This window comes from Polypterus senegalus, chromosome 18 (assembly GCF_016835505.1).
Source record: "Polypterus senegalus isolate Bchr_013 chromosome 18, ASM1683550v1, whole genome shotgun sequence".
Classification (NCBI taxonomy): Eukaryota; Metazoa; Chordata; class Cladistia; order Polypteriformes; family Polypteridae; genus Polypterus; species Polypterus senegalus.
Window position 1 is genome coordinate 69,736,370 of NC_053171.1, and position 20,016 is coordinate 69,756,385.

General features: G+C 39.1%; 1 protein-coding gene across 3 annotated transcripts in view; it reads right to left on the reverse strand.

Annotated features, from left to right (window-relative positions):
- Window positions 1-8,161: 8,161 nt before the first annotated feature.
- The window catches only part of capn3a (calpain 3a, (p94)), a 102,160-nt gene continuing 90,305 nt past the window's right edge, over window positions 8,162-20,016 (reverse strand). For all 3 annotated transcript variants that reach the window (XM_039741209.1, XM_039741208.1, XM_039741207.1), the window contains 4 exons: window positions 15,659-15,737; window positions 13,487-13,603; window positions 12,369-12,427; window positions 8,162-9,513 (listed from right to left, as the gene is read on the reverse strand). In XM_039741209.1, coding sequence (XP_039597143.1) covers window positions 9,487-9,513; window positions 12,369-12,427; window positions 13,487-13,603; window positions 15,659-15,737 — 282 coding nt within the window. In that variant the 3' untranslated portion in view covers window positions 8,162-9,486. The remainder of the gene's footprint in view (window positions 9,514-12,368; window positions 12,428-13,486; window positions 13,604-15,658; window positions 15,738-20,016) is intronic.

The window sequence follows — 20,016 nt, forward strand, 5'->3', positions numbered from 1 at the left end:
CATGGTTTACAAATTACACGAGACAATAAAATAAAATAAGCAATATGAAAATATATATGTTGTATATGAAAACCTAAAAATATAAATATTTTTTCATATACAACATGTAAACTTATATATATCCGGTCCTCCGAAGCGTAAAATAAGCGCGCAGAAAAGCGAACTAGAAGCGGTTTCCTTGCGTTCGTTGGGTTTTGAACGCCAAGAAAAGCTGCATGCAACGCTTTTTGATGCCGTATAAGCGCTGCGGACAAACGCGACGTCACCAAAGCCCGTGTGAACACTCTCATTGACTCCTACGTGTAGAAAACACTCGGCGCTTAATCCGCTCACCGGACGCTACGAACGCAAAAACGCTCGATTTTAACGCCCGTGTGAACAAGGCCATAGTGTTACACCCCTAGACCTTGGCATGGCGTGGAGTTGGGGGTCTTTGCTTGGTGCTCATATTTCATATAATGGCCTAAAAATCAAATGAAACTTCCTCTCATTAATTCAAAACCACTTGTAGTCTTTCAAATAACAACAGTTGTTTCTTCACTTATACGGGCATCTTCTGCTTGTTTGAGGACTTGTACCACATTCTTACATTATTAATACAGACATGGACACCTTTGTTGTCCCCTGTAAATCTGCATTCTTTTGATATGTCATTGAGTAAAACAAAGCAAATGTGAAAAGAGTTCAAGTATATCTACAAAGATATTCTAAAATGGCCTGGACTTATCTAAGGGGACCCTTGAAAAGATCATTCATAATTGGATTTGAGTGATTTGTCAAACTAGCTGTTTTCTTCAATTATTATCACACATGTCTCCAATTGTGCGTGACACTCATTAGCCAATCCAATCAGCTATTCAGACAATTTAAATGGAGAAAAGTCATCACTTTGCTGTTTGGTGTCATCGTGTGTGCCACACTGAACATGGAGTAGAGAAAGCACAGGAGTTATCTGAAGAGATCATAAAGAAAATGACAGACCAGCTTGTTATAGGCAAAGATTAGAAGACCATCTCTAAGCAGGTTGATGTTCCTGCGACAACAGTTCCAAATATTATGAAGAAGTTCAAAGTCAATGGGACTGTAGCCATCCTGAATGTATGTGGCTGCAAGATGAAAATTGACCCCAGAATGAATAGAAGGATAGTGAGAATAGTAGATAAAAAGCCGAGGATAATTTTCAAAGAGACAAGCTGAACTCCAAGGTCACGATCCACTAGTGACTGGTCACACTATCTGTCTCTATTTGAGTGACAGTGGCCTTAATGGAAAAAAGTCCAGGAGGACTCCACTCTTGAAAGAGAAACATAAAAAAGCCAGACTGGAATTTGCATACTGACAAGCCACAATACTTAAGTCCTTTGGACAGATGACGCAAAACTGGAGCTTTCTGGCTAGTCATATCAGCTCCAAAAATGAAGCTTTCAAAGAAACGAGCACTAGGCCCACTGTGAAATATGGAGGGGGCTCAGTTATGTTTTGGGGCTGCACTGCTGTGTATGACATGGGGTGCCTTAAGTCAATGCAGGGAACAATGACATCTCAAGACATTCTGGAGCGAACAATTCTGCCAGTGTCAGAAAGCTCTGTGGACCATGGATCCTCCAACAGGATAAGGAGCCAAAACACATGGCTAAATGCACTTAAGAACAAAACATTTCAAGTGGCCTTCTGTAAGGCCTGAATTGAATCCAGCAAACCTCTGTGAAAAGAACTGAAACATGCAGTCTGGACAGGGACCCTTTTATCCTGACACTGGTGGAGTAGTTTGCTCAGGAAAAGTGGGCCAAACAACCTGTGGACAGGTGCAGAAGTCTCACAGACAGCTACAGGAATCGCTTATTTTCTGTGATGTTGCAACAGAATATTAGGTGAAGGGCCCCATCATTTTTGTTCACGCCATTTTCATTTGTGTTCTTATTTGAAATATTCTGTTGAATCAAAACTCTAAAACAGCATCATTTTTGTTATGTGCAGAATAAACAGCTATGTGGAGTAATTACTTTGGTCACTTTGAAGTTTATTACAGAGACAATTTTGGGGTCTTCTTTTTTTCTTTTTGAGGGGTACCAACAAATTTACCCCTGTCTGCAGAGTTTAGAAGTTTAAAAATGTCCTATATACAGCACACACATAGATTGGGTTTCAGGCTTTATTTTATTTATTTTTTAACTTGTGTGTAATACTGCTCTCTTGTCCGTCCATCCATCCATCCATCCTCTTCCGCTTATCCGATATGGGGTTGCAGAGGCAGCAGCTTGAGCAGAGAGGCCCAGACTTCCCTCTCCCCAGCCACTTCTTCTAGCTCTTCTGGGAGAATTCAGAGGCGTTCCCAGGCCAGCCAGGAGACATAGTCCCTCCAGCGTGTCCTGGGTCTTCCCCGGGGCCTCCTCCCAGTTGGACATGCCCAAAACACCTCGCCAGGGAGGCGTCCAGGAGGCATCCTGATCAGATGCCCAAGCCACCTTATCTGACTCCACTTGATGCGGAGGAGCAGCGGCTCTACTCTGAGCCCCTCCTGGATGACTGAGCTTCTCACCCTATCTTTAAGGGAAAGCCCAGACACCCTGCGGAGGAAAGCAGCTTGTATTCGCGATCTCGTTCTTTCGGTCACTACCCATAGCTCATGACCATAGGTGAGGGTAGGAATGTAGATCGACTGGTAAATTGAGAGCTTTGCCTTACGACTCAGCTCCTTATTCACCACGACAGACCGATGCAGAGCCCGCCGCACTGCTCTCTTGTACATGGAGATATCCTAAATTTAAATAAACAAAACCTAACATTGTTTTGAGTTGGGGCATACTGTTTAGAGCAGGAGTCCCAAACTCCGGTCCTAGAAGGCCTCAGTGGCTTCAAGTTTTCATTCTAACCCTTTTCTTAATTGGTGACCAGTTTTTGCTGCTAATTTAACTTCTTTTGAATTAATTTTAATTTACTTCTTTTTTTAAGATTTGTTCTCCTAGATTTCTTTCATAGTTCCACTGAATTGCTTCATTTCTTTTCCTTGAATGGAACCCAACCAGAAATGAAATGTGAGGCGAGTGAGCCAACAGAAGACCAACTAAGTCAAGGCCTCAAACGCCAACCAATTTCACTCCAACCAGTTCCTTAATTAGTCTTGTCGTTAATGAAACTCATTCTTTAATTCCATGGCTTTTTGCTGCTCTCATTGTGTAATAGCAGACATTTCCAAATTGCTGATTTGTTGATTTTTCCTTTTTCTTTTTTTTTCTTTTCTTTTTTTTTATTAATTTCATTGCATTCCATACAAATCAATCAAGTTTTACATAAAGAAAATTTGAGTTAAGAACAGATCGATCCCCCCCTAGAGAGAGAGCAAGCCAAACAGCATGAAATTTAAGGCTGTAAACATACCTAAATTAATAAATTCTCTGTGCTTTATGAGATTATTTTAAAATATTACTGATTAGATCCTGCCATGTTTTGAAAAAAGTCTGTACAGATCCTCTAACTGAGTATTTGATTTTTCCAATTTCAAATAATATAACACATCAGTTTCCCACTGACTTAAAGAGGAGAGTTTGGGTTCTTCCAGTTTATCAGAATAAGTCTGCGTGCCAAAAGTGTAGTGAATGCAATCACAATTTGTTTGTCTTTCTTCACTTTAAGTCCCTCTGGAAGAACCCCAAACACAGCTGTTAATGGGTTAGGAGGGATTGTGAGTCCAAGGCTGTCTGAAAGGTAATTAAAAATTTTTGTCCAGAATAATGTTAATTTGGTGCAGGCCCAGAACATGTGACCCAGTGAGGCTGGAACTAGTTTGCAGCGTTCGCAGGTTGGATCATGCCCTGGAAACATTTTGGAGAGTTTTAGTCGAGACAGATGTGCTCGATATATAATTTTGAGTTGTATAATTGTATGCTTTGCGCATATGGAGCTCAAGTGAATTCTCTGCATTGCTACTTTCCACTCCTTTTCTGATATATTAATTGAGAGATCTTTTCCCAGTGTCCTCTTGGATCTTTGAAAGGAGGGATTGTAAAATGATTTTATATATTGTAGAGATGGAGTCTAAGTCCTTGAGATTGAGCAATATTTTTCCAGCATGGATGAGGGTGCAAGATGAGGAAAATCTGGAAGGTTCTGTTTAACAAAGTTCCTGATTTGAAGATAGTGAAAGAAATGTATAGCTGGAATGTTAAACTTGGAATGTAATTGTTCATAGGATGCAAAGACGTTGTCTATATAAAGATCTCTAAGCAAGTTAATTCCAAATTTTTCCAGATATTAAAACTGCATATGTTTGTGAAGGTTGAAAGAGGTGGTTCTCTTGCAGGGTGCCACAGATAGAAGCTTCTCCGTCTTAAAATGCTTTCTACATTGGTTCCAGATTCTAAGTGAGTGGAGCACAATTGGGTTATGAGTGTATTGCCGATAACGTGTGTTTATTGGAGCACAGAGCAAGGAATACAAAGAAGTACTGCAGGATTTTACTTCTATTGCGGTCCAAGCCTGTGTATGTTCTTCTATTTGTGTCCAGGTTCTTATCGCCTGTATATTTGCTGCCCAGTAATAAAACTGGAAGTTAGGTAGAGCCATGCCGCCTTCTGCCTTTTGTCTTTGTAGGGTCGCTCTTTTGATGCGTGGATGTTTTGAATTCCAAATAAATGAGGTTATTGTTGAATCTAATTGCTTAAAGAATGATTTATTAATGTATATTGGATGGTTTGAAATAAAAAAGGAGCTTAGGAAGAATATTCATCTTAACAGTGTTAATTCTTCCAGCTAGTGTGAGATGAAGGGTTGACCATCTATGCAAGTCTTGTTTAATTTTTTCCATGCAGACGGCAAATTTTGTTGATAAAGAGCTTTATGTTTACCCCTAGGTATTTAAACTGTTCTGCAATGATAAAAGGTAGGGTGTCTAATCTAATATTATATGCTTGAGAATTCACTGGAAAGAGTACACTTTTATTCAGATTAATTCTGAGACCAGAGATCTTTTGAAATTCTGTGAGTGCTGCTAAGACTGCAGGCACAGAATTTTCTGGGTCGATATATACAATACCATATCATCTGCATATAATGAGATTTTCTGTTCCAGTCCTTCTCTGCTAATCCCCTTTATCTGATCAGTATTTCGACAATGTATTGCCAGTGGTTCAACGGCAATTGCAAACAACAGTGGTGACAAGGGGCATCCTTATCTAGTAGCCACGTTCTAGTTTAAAGTAGTCTGAGCAAATGTTGTTGATGCAAACTGAAGCTTCTGGGTTAGTATACAGTAATTTAATCCATGCACAAATGTTGGGCCAAACCCAAACTTCTCCAATGTAGTAAAAGGTATTTCCATTCAATCATGTGAATGCTTTTTCTGCATCCAATGATAATAATATTTCTGGGGTGTTTGATTTAGTTGGTGAGTATATTACATTAAACAGGCGATTTGAAGATAAGTGTGGCCCCTAATAAATCCAGTTTGGTCTTGTGATATTACCGAGGGGAGCACTTTCTCCATCCTTCTAGCTATGATTTTAGAGAGTATTTTAACGTCGTTATTCAGAAGTGAAATTGGTCTGTATGATGCACATTGTAATAAGTCCTTATTTTGTTTTGGAAAACAGTGATTAGTGCTTGGCGAAAGGTTTGTGGAAGAGATTGGTTATCTCTGGCTTCTGTAAATGTTGCTAATAGGAGGGAGCTAGCTGAGCGGAGAATTTCTTGTAAAATTCTGCAGGGTAGCCATCAGGGCCTGCTGCTTTCCACCTTGGAGTGACTTTATAGCATCTAGTAATTCTGATAATGCCAGAGGTTTATCAAGTTCCTCCACACTAAAAGCGTCTATTTGTGGTATCTGTAATGTATCTAGAAATGCATTAGATTGTGTATTGTCTTCTTTAAACTCAGTAGTATATAGGATTTATAGTAGTCTCTGAAAGTGTGCATTATATTTTTGTGTTCGATGATTTTATCTCCGTTCGTTGGTGATTACGAGATTGCGTTGCGAACTTCTTGCTTGTGAATTTGTTGAGCTAAAAGCTTATTAGCTTTCTCTCCATGTTCATAGTAATGATGTCTGGATTTGTAAATTAGTTGTTCAGTTTCTTTAGTTGTCAAGAGGTTTAATTCTGAATGTAGAGCCTGCCTCCTATGTAGAGTCTCGCTTGGTAGTCTGGCATGTTCTTCATCTATTTTAGTAATTTCGCCTTTTATCTCTGCTACTTTCTTGGCTTCGAATTTATTTCTGTGGGAAAGATATGAGATAATCTGTCCTCTTAAGAAGGCCTTAAGAGTTTCCCAGAGTATTCCTGCAGAGATCTCAGGGGATGTATTTGTCTCTAGAAAGAATTGGATTTGTTTGGATATAAATTCAGTACAATTCTCGTCAGCTAATAGAAGCGGTTGAGCCCATCTGGGGTGAGTGTATGGGGCTTAGTAATTTTAGCTCCACGGTCATAGATGCATGGTCAGAAATAACAATAGCATTGTATTTACAAGATTTAATCATAGGCAAGAAGTTATTATCTATAAAGAAGTAATCAATCCTTGAGTAGCAATGATGTACTGGTTAGTAGAAAGAATATGTTCTTGAGTTTGGGTTTAAAAACCTCCAGGGGTCTGATTTTCTGTTTTCTAAGAGCACCGATAAAATGTTTTGTGGACCTGAGCAGAGCAACATCCCTGAGACCTTCACCTTTCCTTATTTTCACATATTGTTTGATGGATACAGTCTGCTGGTCATGTTTTGGTTCATTTTGGATCTCGCTATTGTTGGGCTGCTAATAAAAGAAAAAGTAACAATTAAGGGGTCTGAGTCTTCAAGAGTAAGTAAAATAAAATTAATTGAAAAGAAGTTAATTAGGAGCAAAAATGGGTCACTAATTAAGAAAAGGATTGGAATGAAAGCCTGCAGCTACTGAGGCCCTCCAGGACCAGAGTTGGGTACCCCTGGTTTAGAACAATGTGTCAGTGTTTTTGAATGTTTGTGTTTCCATGAGTTTTCTTCTGGTTACTCCAATTTCTACCCACACGGCATAGGTTAATTGTCTTCAAGCTGATCTCTTACTGTATGTGCCCTGTAATCGAGTTTGGTTCATGCCTTTCAACCAGTAGCACTGGGATTAGTCTCGGCCTCCCTACAGTCCCAGATTTTTATAAGCTAATTCAGAAATGGCACAGTGGCTGGTACTTCTAGATCTGAATCATAAACCAGGTACTGTACTGCTCTTTACTGTAGATTGTGCTTTCTTTTTTAAGTCATTTCTTTGGGGTCTGTGTTTTTTCCACCCAAAGAGGAATATGTTTTAGGTTAAACTGGTGCAGCATATGGTAGTGGGCCCTGTGGAGTGGAGGTCCTGTATCAATGCCCATGCAGCTATAACCTTACATTGAGCAGGTTGTACTAAAGTCGACTCTCTAAATTTAGAGTCAGTCTTCTGTGATGACGGCTTTCTCTTAATCACAGTTCTGTATACTTATTTAGTTTTTTACACAACAGTGTGGTGCAGTAGTTAAGGCTTTGGATGTCCGACCCTGCTACAGACACGGTGTGACCATAAGCAAGTCCCTTGACCTGCCTGAGCTCCAATTGGAAAACCAACAGAAATGTAAATTACTGTATCTCAAATGTCGGACAAATAAGTAAATGTTAATGTAGTTTTAATACTTGTTTGAAATATTTAGAGTGATATTTAATGGTGGAAATATGTAACATTAACAACAGAATTCTATCCTGCGCTAGAGTCACTCTGTACAGAATAGGGAAAACAAAATAACAGCTTAATATGTTGGATTAATAAGCATACAAAACTTTACAGCTCTACACGCCATACAGCACATCCTTTGGAGATAAACTTACATGACGGATGCAACAGGTGTTGTTATATAAGTAGTTCCCAGATCAAAACTATCAATTCATATGGTCACCACAGCTTAACCAGTCATTTTCTGCTGTTTTTATTGCAATAGAAAAAGACAAAATAGGAGTTCAGACCTTCAAAAGAAGTGGTAGTTAGGAAAATCCCTTTCTGACCCAAATCTACGATGTGTGCGCTCTGGCACTGCAGCATCCACTCCAGTCCTGTATCTCCTCCTTATCGATTTAATATGGCATAGCAAATAAAATGAAAACCCACATGTAGCCAGGCTACTGACAGTCTTATCTAATGAAATTAAAGTAAAGAGTTGTCACACAGAATTCAAGCAAGTAATACAGAAGTATTTATTTCATCATAATAATTTAAAATCATCAACACTCATTTTACTAGAGAAAGTTCCCAACTTATTAAAAGAACCAAACCCATCTAAAGGGAGACATGAGGTGAATTCTCTTTTCACATTTTACTAATCTGAGCCATCCTGAAGAAACCAAAAATGGAGATGTTCAGTTGTTCCTTAATGAATGTACTCTACTTTAATCAACAGATTTGTTTTGAACTGTGCAGCTGTAGTTTATAAAAATGTGAGGCAGAACTACTGTACCTTGCTGTTTTAGGTGGCATAATACTCGTCTGCCATCACTATGGTGGAGATGAGCTGGCTGTAGGCTTGAAATGGTTGAAGCTCAGCTGTTAGTCGGCTGCTCCGCTGACTTAAATCCCAGGTTAAGAACAGCAGTGAAAGGCCATTTGACCCCCTAATGCTGATACTGAGACCACTGCCCAGAAAGGCAATTAGACTGTCTCATCACACTCTTCTGGAGTATTCTAGTAAGCAGCTTTTGCTATCAGAGGAAAGGAAGTGGTTGGTAAACCAAAAAAAAATAGCGTCAACTTACTCAAAGCAGTTCTTTGTGCAAAAGAGTTGTTGGAATCTGCCCTGGAGAGTGGTACAGTACATTAAGTAGGCCGTGTAACAGCAAGCTTTCTTTGCCATAAGCATGTTTGTTGCAATCAGAACTAGCGGAAGTCTTGGCCAAACGAATAAGATGTGCGTCTCTCTAGAATTCTATCTCCAGTTATTACTCACCATTTACAGATAACCTCTTTAGATATGTGTTACAAAATAAAACCTGTATGATTAGCTTTCTAAAGTCTGTAGAGAACTGTATTAAAAGTCATGAATGCCGGGTATTTAAATTGTGAACACTAAGATTCGGGTGCTGTATGGTTGGAGGTACTGGCTGAGTCTACAACTGGTAAGTCAAAGACTTGATGAGGTAAGGACTATGAGCTGTCTAGGCCGTAGACTCTGGGAGTGAGCCAAGTACAGATTCCTTTATACTGGAATTCCAGTGAGCTACCTGAGTTTAGGAGAGTCTCTACAAGCATTTCAGGGCCATGCAAGTCTTAATGCTGAAAACATAAAAATGGTGCAACATCAAACAAAAAGGCTATCCTGTTAATGGTAGGCCCCTATTAGCAAGGGGAAACTCTCTTTCTAGTGAAAGACATACAGCGGCCTACGTGACACACTGAGAATGTTGTTGTGAACATGAGGTAAAAATGAATGAGTGGCTGGCTGGTCAGTCCCCTATGCCCTGTTGAAATGTGGTGATCTGACTGATGGAAGGTCACCTAGAAATTAGGCATACATGGTGAGCTGGAGCCACTGTGTAAAGAGAAAGAGAAGAGAAAAAAAGACAGTTAATGCCCACGAGTCACAGGAGCTAAGATAGATAAACAGAACCTTAATTAATGTCAAAAGAAACTGCAGGGTTAATACAGCAGACAAAAAAAGTTACAAATACACATACAACGAGAATTATCAATAAGTAACCTAATAAAAGTGTACATATGTATTTAGTGTGATTAGAATTACACTTACTTATCAGTTAAAATTTCACAGTATGTTACATTTGGCATCATTGTCAAGATGTCTACCTGACCAATTCAATGCCATTCAGCAAACAGAGAAAAATACGACTTTGGCTGAGGTGCATTTCATTATAGAGCTCACATGAGGCGATGCAGTTGTCTCAGTCTGGTACTAAAGGAGGTGACTGTCATTGTTCAGAATAATAAGCACTTTTTTGAGTGACCCATCTGTTCTACCACTTCCTCCAGTGAGTCCAGCTTGATGCCAAAGATTGAGCAGCCAGCCTTTATTTAGTCTGTTGGCATCACCTGCACTACGACCACTTCTCCAGCACACTACTGCAGAGTAAAATTACTGACAACTAAGCAAGCTGAAAACAAGGGGTGTGTGTTTAATTAGGGTTGTGAACCAAGTGGCTGCCTTTTATTAGACCTTTTCCCAAAAAGAGTTCAGGTTTCAGTTTAGTTTTAATTCAGTGGGTGTTTTTGTAGCCTTTCTGACACTTTAAGAAGCCACAGACATTTAAATGGAACTTGCTCTCTGCTTTGCTGCTGGACACTTTCCAAGGACCTTTGTCTCTGGCAAGAAATCTTTTCATTTTCCAGTTAAGGATAGATATATAACCTGTGACTAAGGGACCTGCATTTGGAAAGTGTCATCTGGAATTGCATGAAGGCTGCATGAACCCATCCAGGTTTTATAATTCTTTCTGTTGCTTATATCTGCTGCTATTTGTTATTATATAAGTACTAGGGGGCTTTGCCCCCTGCTTGCTTTGCTCACCAGCCCCCCAGCCTGCGCCACGCATCAGCCAGTTTGCATCTCTGCCGCTCACGTATGTGGATTTCACATTCACCAAACAACAAATCTTTGAATTCTTGTGCATAGGCCTATTCATTGGGAGGAAACACAACTTTTTCCTGATGGCAACACGAATTAGACAATCCACAAGTCTCCGACTTAAAGTTTAAAGTTTAAAGCCGAACAATATCTACATACTTCTGTCATATTACCTAAGTCCATATATTCAATCTCTTTTCGCTGTTCTGTTATTTCACCGTGTAATAATTTCTGTTTGTTAGCGTTAATGCGATCTTTACTAGCAGTTTTTTGAGACTTTTGAATTTTAGTATTTTAATAATCTCTAACCCGCTCTGCATGTGTATCGTGCCAACATTTTTGAACCTTTTTATGACATTCTACTTTGTCTTCTACTCTTTGTCTTTTATTTCCGACCCCAGTTGGAGCCAAGAGCGCAGGAACTGTGTCTGTCAATAGCATTCACACAAATGAAAGTGAGTGGGCATGGTTGTAAATGTTTGAGAGGAAGGCAGGACTTGTCAAAATCTCTTGGCAAAAAGTCCCGTCTCGGGGGACCTGAAATTATCTCTTGCGGGAGTTGAAATTAATTCTGAGAAAGTCTCGTCCCAGGATTTCCTTTTATAATAGACAGAAATGTAACTTTGAAGTAAATCTTAATCTCCTTGTCTCTCTAGTGTAGCCGAGTGCTGATTTTTCATTCCTTCTCTAGCTGTTGTTTCTTAATGGCACAAAGGATGCTTTGTAAAGTTCTATATTGGTAGTAAACTGGGTTGAATTAAAGGAATGAGAATAAAAGACAGTCCCTAGGGTTGAATTTGTGGGGTACATAAAGACAGTGAAGAGGATAAAGGAAACGGTTCTCTATAGCTGGTTTTGACATTTCTTCCTGTCCTCTTTTAAGAAAAGAACTTAAGAGGTTACTGTCCTTACCCTTACACAAAGTCGAGTTTTTGACCATTGCTTGATTTCGCACAACCAATTGTCTAATTAGACTCAACTCAACGACCGGGTCTATATATACAGATCACACACTGACATAGTACGATGTACATCCCTCAGTTATAACTGAGGAAAATATAATGTGAAAGACCAAGTTCTTCAGAATAGAAAATAAATCACCCTTTTTTTTATTACCAGCAAGAACAATAGTAATATCATTGGAATATTTTAGGACACTAGCTATCAGAATGAAGTTCCAACCTTTTCATGGAGAGCGTCAACCCTATATTCATCTTACCATGGCTCTTGTGTATTTTCAGAATCTGAAAAGCACAGTTCTTTATCCTTTTTTTTTCATTATGAGTCTTGGTACAATCTTATATTGTTGTAACACATAATTTGTTATATAAGTTAATAGTTTAAATTTTGGATTGCACCAGCCAGAAGTGGAATTAACAAATGTCGGCCTTGTTACAGTATATTTGAAGTGGAAGACAAGCACTTAATCCAAGTGCAAAGATGTTCCTGTGCTTTGTAGCTTTTTCTTGTAATGTCGTTTCAAGTTTTTCTTCTTCCTTCTAATGCAGTTTCATCATTCCTAGACAATATTCAAGTTTTGTCTTGAATACAACGTGGCTCTGTCCTCAGAATGGAGTAGGGCTCACAAATCACAAATGGTGTTGAGATCAGTGGGCTGTACATCAGTAAATGTTACACATAACACTGGCGTCTGTTTATTTAAGGTGGCCGTGTTAACCAGAGGGAGTCCAACTTTTTGACAGTGAGCTATTCATACTGTATTTGTGACAGTTAAAACTTCAGAATAACAAAGGAAACGGATTGGGTTTACCTTTAAAAGAAAACAAAACAATACAAGTGTAACTTACCTCCAGTACACTGAGCTTAATCAGGCCATCACCATCTTTGTCAAAAGCTTGAAATGCCCCTGAAATGACACCAACAGTTCATCACCTATTTTGGTATTTTCTATAAACACTAATAGCATTCAAATAGGATTATTTGAGCCCAAAAGAAAACTGAACTTTAAAAATAATAATAATAAAAAAAATTCTAGCAATATGAATTGTTTACAATGTAGAAGGGTGACATTGTGTCATGACTGCTTTTCAGGTTTTCTATTATTTCCCCACCATTTTATGTGTTGCTCTGTATCAGTCAAATAACTGTACATAGACCACAGCAGCTTCCCTGCCCACATTTATTCAGGAGGTATTGGTGCCACTACAAATAATTTTCACCACAACTGTAACTGTAACATAAATCTGGTAGAGGGAGTTACAGTTGTGGCCAAAACTATTGGCATGAATGCAGATAATGCACCAATTCTTTGGTGTTAACATATTTATTTAATTTATTTATTTACATTGGAAGAGCACAAAAAACCTTGGGGGGGAAAACCGCCAAATCTATCTGATTAACACTGGAAAGCAGAGACCCAGTTAAATGGATGCAATGCCAGCTGCCTCTGTTAAGAAGGATGTTAAGGGTCGTGCCCCTTCTCGGCTGGTTGACCTTCATGAGACAGCAGTGGCAGTGGACTACAAAACGGTGCTTTCAGCCAGTGGAGCTGAAGGGCAGCTCATTTTAGTTACAAAGGCCTAACCGGGGTTTCAAAAGGCAAGAGTGTCTCATGGCTTGATAACACTAGCCGCTAATCTTGGTTGCACCATAACTCTGTCTGGAGCTTTATTAAAATTGTACATAAGAATGAAAGAATGTAGGATTAATATGTAAGATTCAGGTAACAGTAATCTACACACGATGTAAACCCTTCGTTCAGCATGATTACACCTACATGATAGTGTGCAGTCATATTAAACATTGACTATTCCTGAATTACTACTTTGTAAGACATATAAATAAAGAAAGTTTGCTACAATCTCAAACAGCCTTTCCTTACTGTTAGGATAGTAAAAAGGTGACAACCAGCTAGCCTGTCTAGACAGACCTGTGGGGAAAATGGAAGCAGAAAAGAGAAACTTACTGAACATCCCTTCCAGCCGCACCAGACAGCAGATGAAACTGTCAAAATCGATATTCATTTTGTCATCTGCATACCGCATTGTGATAATATCGTATAGCTGGTTATTCAGACGGAACCCTACAAAAGAGAATTCTTATTATTCAGTATAACTTTAAAACATGGCCAAGAATTTCTAAAACTTGTGGACTACCAGAAAATGTAAAGCAGGTGAAAGGACAGAGTTTGGTTGCCCAAATATTTCTGATATTGTTGTCAATGTGTATGTTTAACAAAGGGAATAAAAATGGTTAGTTATTATCTTTCTATTATCTGTCTTTTTTTAAACTTCCCAAGACCTTGAAATGAATAAACAGGTTGAAATATGGATAGTGGTTGTGGGATTTTTATTTTGTGTCAGTGGGCCACACTGTTGTCCAATTGACCTTGGTGTCAATCAATGCAGAGAACATGGAATTCTGTTAGGGTAGCAGTTCACCTTCTGACTTGGAATATTTCATAGTGTTTGTGCTGTCCAACTTGCTATGTAACAACCGTATGTTGCCCTGCATGGAGTGTGTGTGTGTGTGTGTGTGTGCTCAGGTCCAGATTAAGACCCTTAGATGCCCTAGGCACTAAGTAATTTTGGTGCCCCCTTACACTAGTAATTCAAAATATTAAAACAATAACAAACTAGAAAATAAAATTTTATTTTATTATCGAAAATTTGAAATTAAACAAAACATAATTATAGTAGGAAGAAAAATAATATTTATTTTTATGTTAATAATTTTCTCCTACTTTTTTTCCTTGCAAACTCTTTGATTAGATATTTTGTGAAAATTTTGTTAATAAATCTTTATTAGTAATCAGCTGTACGATTTTCACTTTTACATAATGTAAATTAATTTAAAAATATCCAAGAATAGAATTAAATAGACGTCCCAGAATATTTTTTCCTCAAACTGGGACGATTTTTTGTTTTTGCTTAAAACAGAAAATAACGCTTTCTACGCACTAGAAATTTATTTTGAGTTAAATAACAGATAATTCACGAAACACAACAATTACATGATAATAATTTTTATCAAACTATTTATTATTTAAAAATATAAAAACATATTGTTTTGAATCAAATAATTTTCACAATATTTTGACATATAATGGTGTTTAAGGGAATCACCATGAAACGGGAATTCCCCATCGTAGATGGCACCAGTATGCAGAACGCACTGTGTAAGGCGCCATCTACGAAACGTGACAGCATAGGGAGGTACAGGGAGGCATTATTCATTTTTCATAAAATTTTGAAAATGGCTATAAATTTAATCAATTTAATAATTTATGTGATAAATTTGTCCATGAAAAGTTTTTGTGGTGCCCCCTTTACCCTTGATGTCCTAAGCATGTGCTTACTTTGCTTTTATGGTTAATCCAGCACTGTGTGTGCATAAGGAAGCCCAGTGATGAACTGGTTACATTACAGATTCTTTCCTTTTTATGGTCATTTATCTTTTGTCTCATATAAAGCATTTTGAGCTAAACCTCTGTTTGAAATGTGCAATATATATATAAATGTTATTGCTGGTGTCCTCTTCAAGTTTTGGTTCCTGAACAGTGTCAGTGCTAATAAGATGTCGCCGTGTAATGGAAAAACAAAATGTTTAGACAACTTCAGCCTTACAGGCAGCAAACACAAGTATATCACAAATACAATACTGTGGGTTGAGATGGCGATGCACTGCTGATTGGGTTTCTCCACATTGGGTTCTCTTTTAGTGAAAAAGCAACTATCATCTGTTTCCTGTGCCTGCTTATCTCAGTTGAGTTTACAGCCATAGGGGTCAATAGTCCAGCAGCAGGCATTTTTCTTTTGAACAAAGGTGGAAAAAGTCAATTTAACACAAAACTCCACTTTAGATTTCAGCTGAGGGCCACAGTGTGGTGAATTATCAGTGATTCTCACAACACTATTGTGACATCTTTAAGTAAATGTATCAATAGGGGAATGGGGAAGGGCTGTACAGTTTTATGTTCAAATATATAAAAAGAGATGGACGTCTGTGTCAGATCCCTTAGGTAAGTGAGAACTGACTTTGTTATCCAGTTCTATGCAAAGATGTGATGGTACACAGTCTGTTTGGCAAATGCCAGGTCTTTAGTCTGTATTTTGGTATTGTATCTGAAATCTCTTACCGGCATCATTCACAGCATTCCTCATCTCATAGCTGTTAATAGTTCCGGTATGGTCACTGTCATACTGTTTGAAAATTCCCTGGAAGGGAAGAAACAGATTTCCAAGAAATAGTAAAAAAAAAAAAACACAGCCCTCTCCAAGTAAGAATGAAAGCATCAGCTCCCTGTGCTCCCCTTCATCTTACACTTTTGTATCTCTGACGTATCAAACCAGTTTTCACATTCTAGGTGTTGTGCCTCAGACCTTGGGCTTCAATCCAGATTCACTCCTGCTTTTTTTTCATTTTTCTAAAATCTCATTATGGACTGTTTACCTGGTACTTTTACACCTTCACTTCTGATTCTCCTCCAAATCTCTTTCTGATGTTTCCAACTTTGTCCCGCATTATAACTGCACTACATGCTTACATTTTTATTCATGTCATTTATCTCACTTTCATTTTATTTTCATTTTAGACACCTTCTGACCCCTTTACCCTTTTAGTTTTCATGTGCATTTTTGAGTAACTATCTACTTTATTCCAAAAACACCACCTGCTCTCTCTAATCAGTCATTTATTTGCAGCTTTTCCCATTTTTTTTCTCTCTAATTTCTCTAATCTTATTCTAGACTCGCTACCTGCAATCTTTTATTCTTTCTATCTTAGCCATATCTTTATGATGACTTTGACTTATTTTCTATGAGGTCTTTTTTACACCTTTTTTGGGTTCTATTTGATGTCCCCGATGTTTTCACTCTTCCCAATCCCAATGCTAATTCTGGCTCAGTTTTCCTGAGTACCACTTTATAACATCTCTATGTATTTCTCCGATTTCAAACATAACTTCTCCATATACTCCTTCCTGCCTCACTCGTCTCCTATGTTCCTGACCATTGCACATACTTAATAAACATGCCCAACTGTTTTTATTCCCACCTTCTTCATTTCTAGAGTTTTCATCCATCTGTACTTTCAGATTCTATGGTTAAAGGAATACCAACCAACCAACCATTTTCTAACCCGCTGAATCCGAATACAGGGTCACGGGGGTCTGCTGGAGCCAATCCCAGCCAACACAGGGCACAAGGCAGGAACCAATCCTGGGCAGGGTGCCAACCCACCGCAGGACACACACAAACACACCCACACACCAAGCACACACTAGGGCCAATTTAGAATCGCCAATCCACCTAACCTGCAAGTCTTTGGACTGTGGGAGGAAACCGGAGCGCCCGGAGGAAACCCACGCAGACACGGGGAGAACATGCAAACTCCACGCAGGGAGGACCTGGGAAGCGAACCCGGGTCTCCTAACTGCGAGGCAGCAGCGCTACCACTGCGCCACCGTGCTGCCCCGTTAAAGGAATACTCCACCCAAAAATGATTTTTTTCTTATGTTACTTACCCTCTGTACATCTCATATTTTCATGCAGAATGGAGAAAAAGGAGTTTATCACGTAGCAGGACTCCGTGTTGGCCAGTGCTATACAATGATAGTTTTAGCCTCTCACCTTCTCTCTAATGCTTTGATTTAAATGTTTAATTCAGTTCTACTATCTCATCCCTTTACTATTCCCCATCTCACTTTTCTATATCCTTTTTGATGGTTTCACTTTTTGTTCCAGAGGACAGTCTGATCCCTGCAGTCCTGCTTCCTGTCAGTATATTTCTGATGTCTCCCATCTTAGCCATAATTCCTTATCAAATATTTGCTTCATTTGCTCCTCCCTTTACTTGGGAATTTATTGCTATCAGACGGGTGATAAATAAGACTTTCCATAGTTGAATGAATGACCTACAAATTCTAACCTATAGTCAGACAATTCAGAGGAAAAAAATACAACCCAAATTCTCCCAGTTGTGACATACAGTGCATCCGGAAAGTTTTCACAGTGCATCACTTTTTCCACATTTTGTTATTTTACATCCTTATTCCAAAATGGATTAAATTCATTTTTTAACTCAGAATTCTACACACAACACCCCATAATGACAACATAAATAAAGTTTACTTGAGGTTTTTGCAAATTTATTACAAATAAAAAAAACACATGTACATAAGTATTCACAGCCTTTGCCATGAAGCTCCAAATTGAGCTCAGGTGCATCCGGTTTCCTCTGATCATCCTTGAGATGTTTCTGCAGCTTAATTGGAGTCCACCTGTGGTAAATTCAGTTGATTGGACAGGATTTGGAAAGGCACACACCTGTCTATATAAGGTCCCATAGTTGACAGTTCATGTCAGAGCACAAACCAAGCATGAAGTCAAAGGAATTGTCTCGAGGCACAAATCTGGGGAAGGTTACAGAAAACAAGCACAGTGGCCTCCATCATCCGTAAGTGGAAGAAGTTCGAAACCACCAGGACTCTTCTTAGAGCTGGCCGGCCATCTAAACTGAGTGATCGGGGAAGAAGGGCCTTAGTCAGGGAGGTGACCAAGAACCCGAAGGTCACACTTTCAGAGCTCCAGAGGTCCTCTGTGGAGAGAGGAGAACCTTCCAGAAGGACAACCATCTCTGCAGCAATCCACCAATCAGGCCTGTATGGTAGAGTGGCCACACGGAAGCCACTCCTTAGTAAAAGGCACATGGCAGTCCACCTGGAGTTTGCCAAAAAGCACCTGAAGGACTCTAAGACCATGAGAAACAAAATTCTCTGGTCTGATGAGACAAAGATTGAACTCTTTGATGTGAATGCCAGGAGTCACGTTTGGAGGAAACCAGGCACCGCTCATCATCAGGGCAATACCATCCCTACAGTGAAGCATGGTGGTGGCAGCATCATGCTGTGGGGATGTTTTTCAGCGGAACTGGGAGACTAGTCAGGATAAAGGGAAAGATGACTGCAGCAATGTACAGAGACATCCTGGATGAAAACCTGCTCCAGAGTGCTCTTGACCTCAGACTGGGGCGACGGTTCATCTTTCAGCAGGACAACGACCCTAAGCAAACAGCCAAGATATCAAAGGAGTGGCTTCAGGACAACTCTGTGAATGTCCTTGAGTGGCCCAGCCAGAGCCCAGACTTGAATCCGATCGAACATCTCTGGAGAGATCTTAAAATGGCTGTGCACCGACGCTTCCCATCCAATTTGCTGCAAAGAGGAATGGGCAACACTGGCCAAGGATAGGTGTGCCAAGCTTGTGGCATCATATTCAAAAAGAATTGAGGCTGTAATTGCTGCCAAAGGTACATCGACAAAGTATTGAGCAAAGGCTGTGAACACTTATGTACATGTGATTTCTGAGTTTTTTTTTTATTTTTAATAAATTTGCAAAGACCTCAAGTAAACTTTTTTCATGTTGTCATTATGGGGTGTTGTGTGTAGAATTCTGAGGAAAAAAATTAATTTAATCCATTTTGGAATAAGGCTGTAACATAACAAAATGTGGAAAAAGTGATGCGCTGTGAATACTTTCTGAATGCACTGTAGCACTGACCATTCACCACAGTCAAATGTATAAAATACAAAATATAACCTGGTCATCCAGAAATGCCATTTTTGTGGCTAACTTGAATTTAGAGCAAAGTGATACACATTTAATGTATTTAGTTTGCTCTTTAATTTCAGAAAAAAAATATGAATCTTATCTTTAGTTGCTTTTTTGCCAACCAATTAAGAAATCAAAAGAGATCTCGCATTTCTCTAAATAGGCTGAACAAAAATGTACATGAGCGCAATGAAATGGGAAGGCATATTTCACAACACAGACTCCAAAAAATCTGAGAGCATGTAAAGCCAGCGAAGTCTGATGACTCTGACTGTTCTCCTCTATAAACACTACTCTCCCTTTACTATGTAGGGCTGGCCCTGGAGGACACCTGGACTACCTAGGTAGGTGAGAAATCAGGCGACGTTAGTGACGGTTAAAGTTCACCTTGCAATTCCAGATTTCTGGTCCAAGCACCTGGGGCCTCAATTATAAAACCTGGTGTGATTTCAACTGTGAAAATGCACATACGCCAAAAAATCTGATTTTTTTTTTTTTTAAATCACAATCTTGAATGTACCTCAAATCTTGCCCAGATCCACCCTGGAACAACCACATATGAACCATGTTAATGAACCTCCTACATTTGGAATCACAATGCTGCAGACCCTTCATTGGCTGGTAGTGCAGCCACATGAAGCCTCCCAGTAGAAATGATAGAATACTTGGACACGCAGAGAACCTTTGTTTGGTGGCCTAAGCGCCAGTGCAAATATGTTGAATAGCGATGTGTTACTGCCACTGTAAATGCCAACAGCTCCAGAAACACCATGCCTGAAATATTTATTAAAAAAAAAAAAAAAAAAAGGGGTCTGATTCCTGACAGCAAAGTTGATCGCTAGTCACCAGCTAAGTGTGCATGTGACAGAAGGAAAAAAAAACAAAA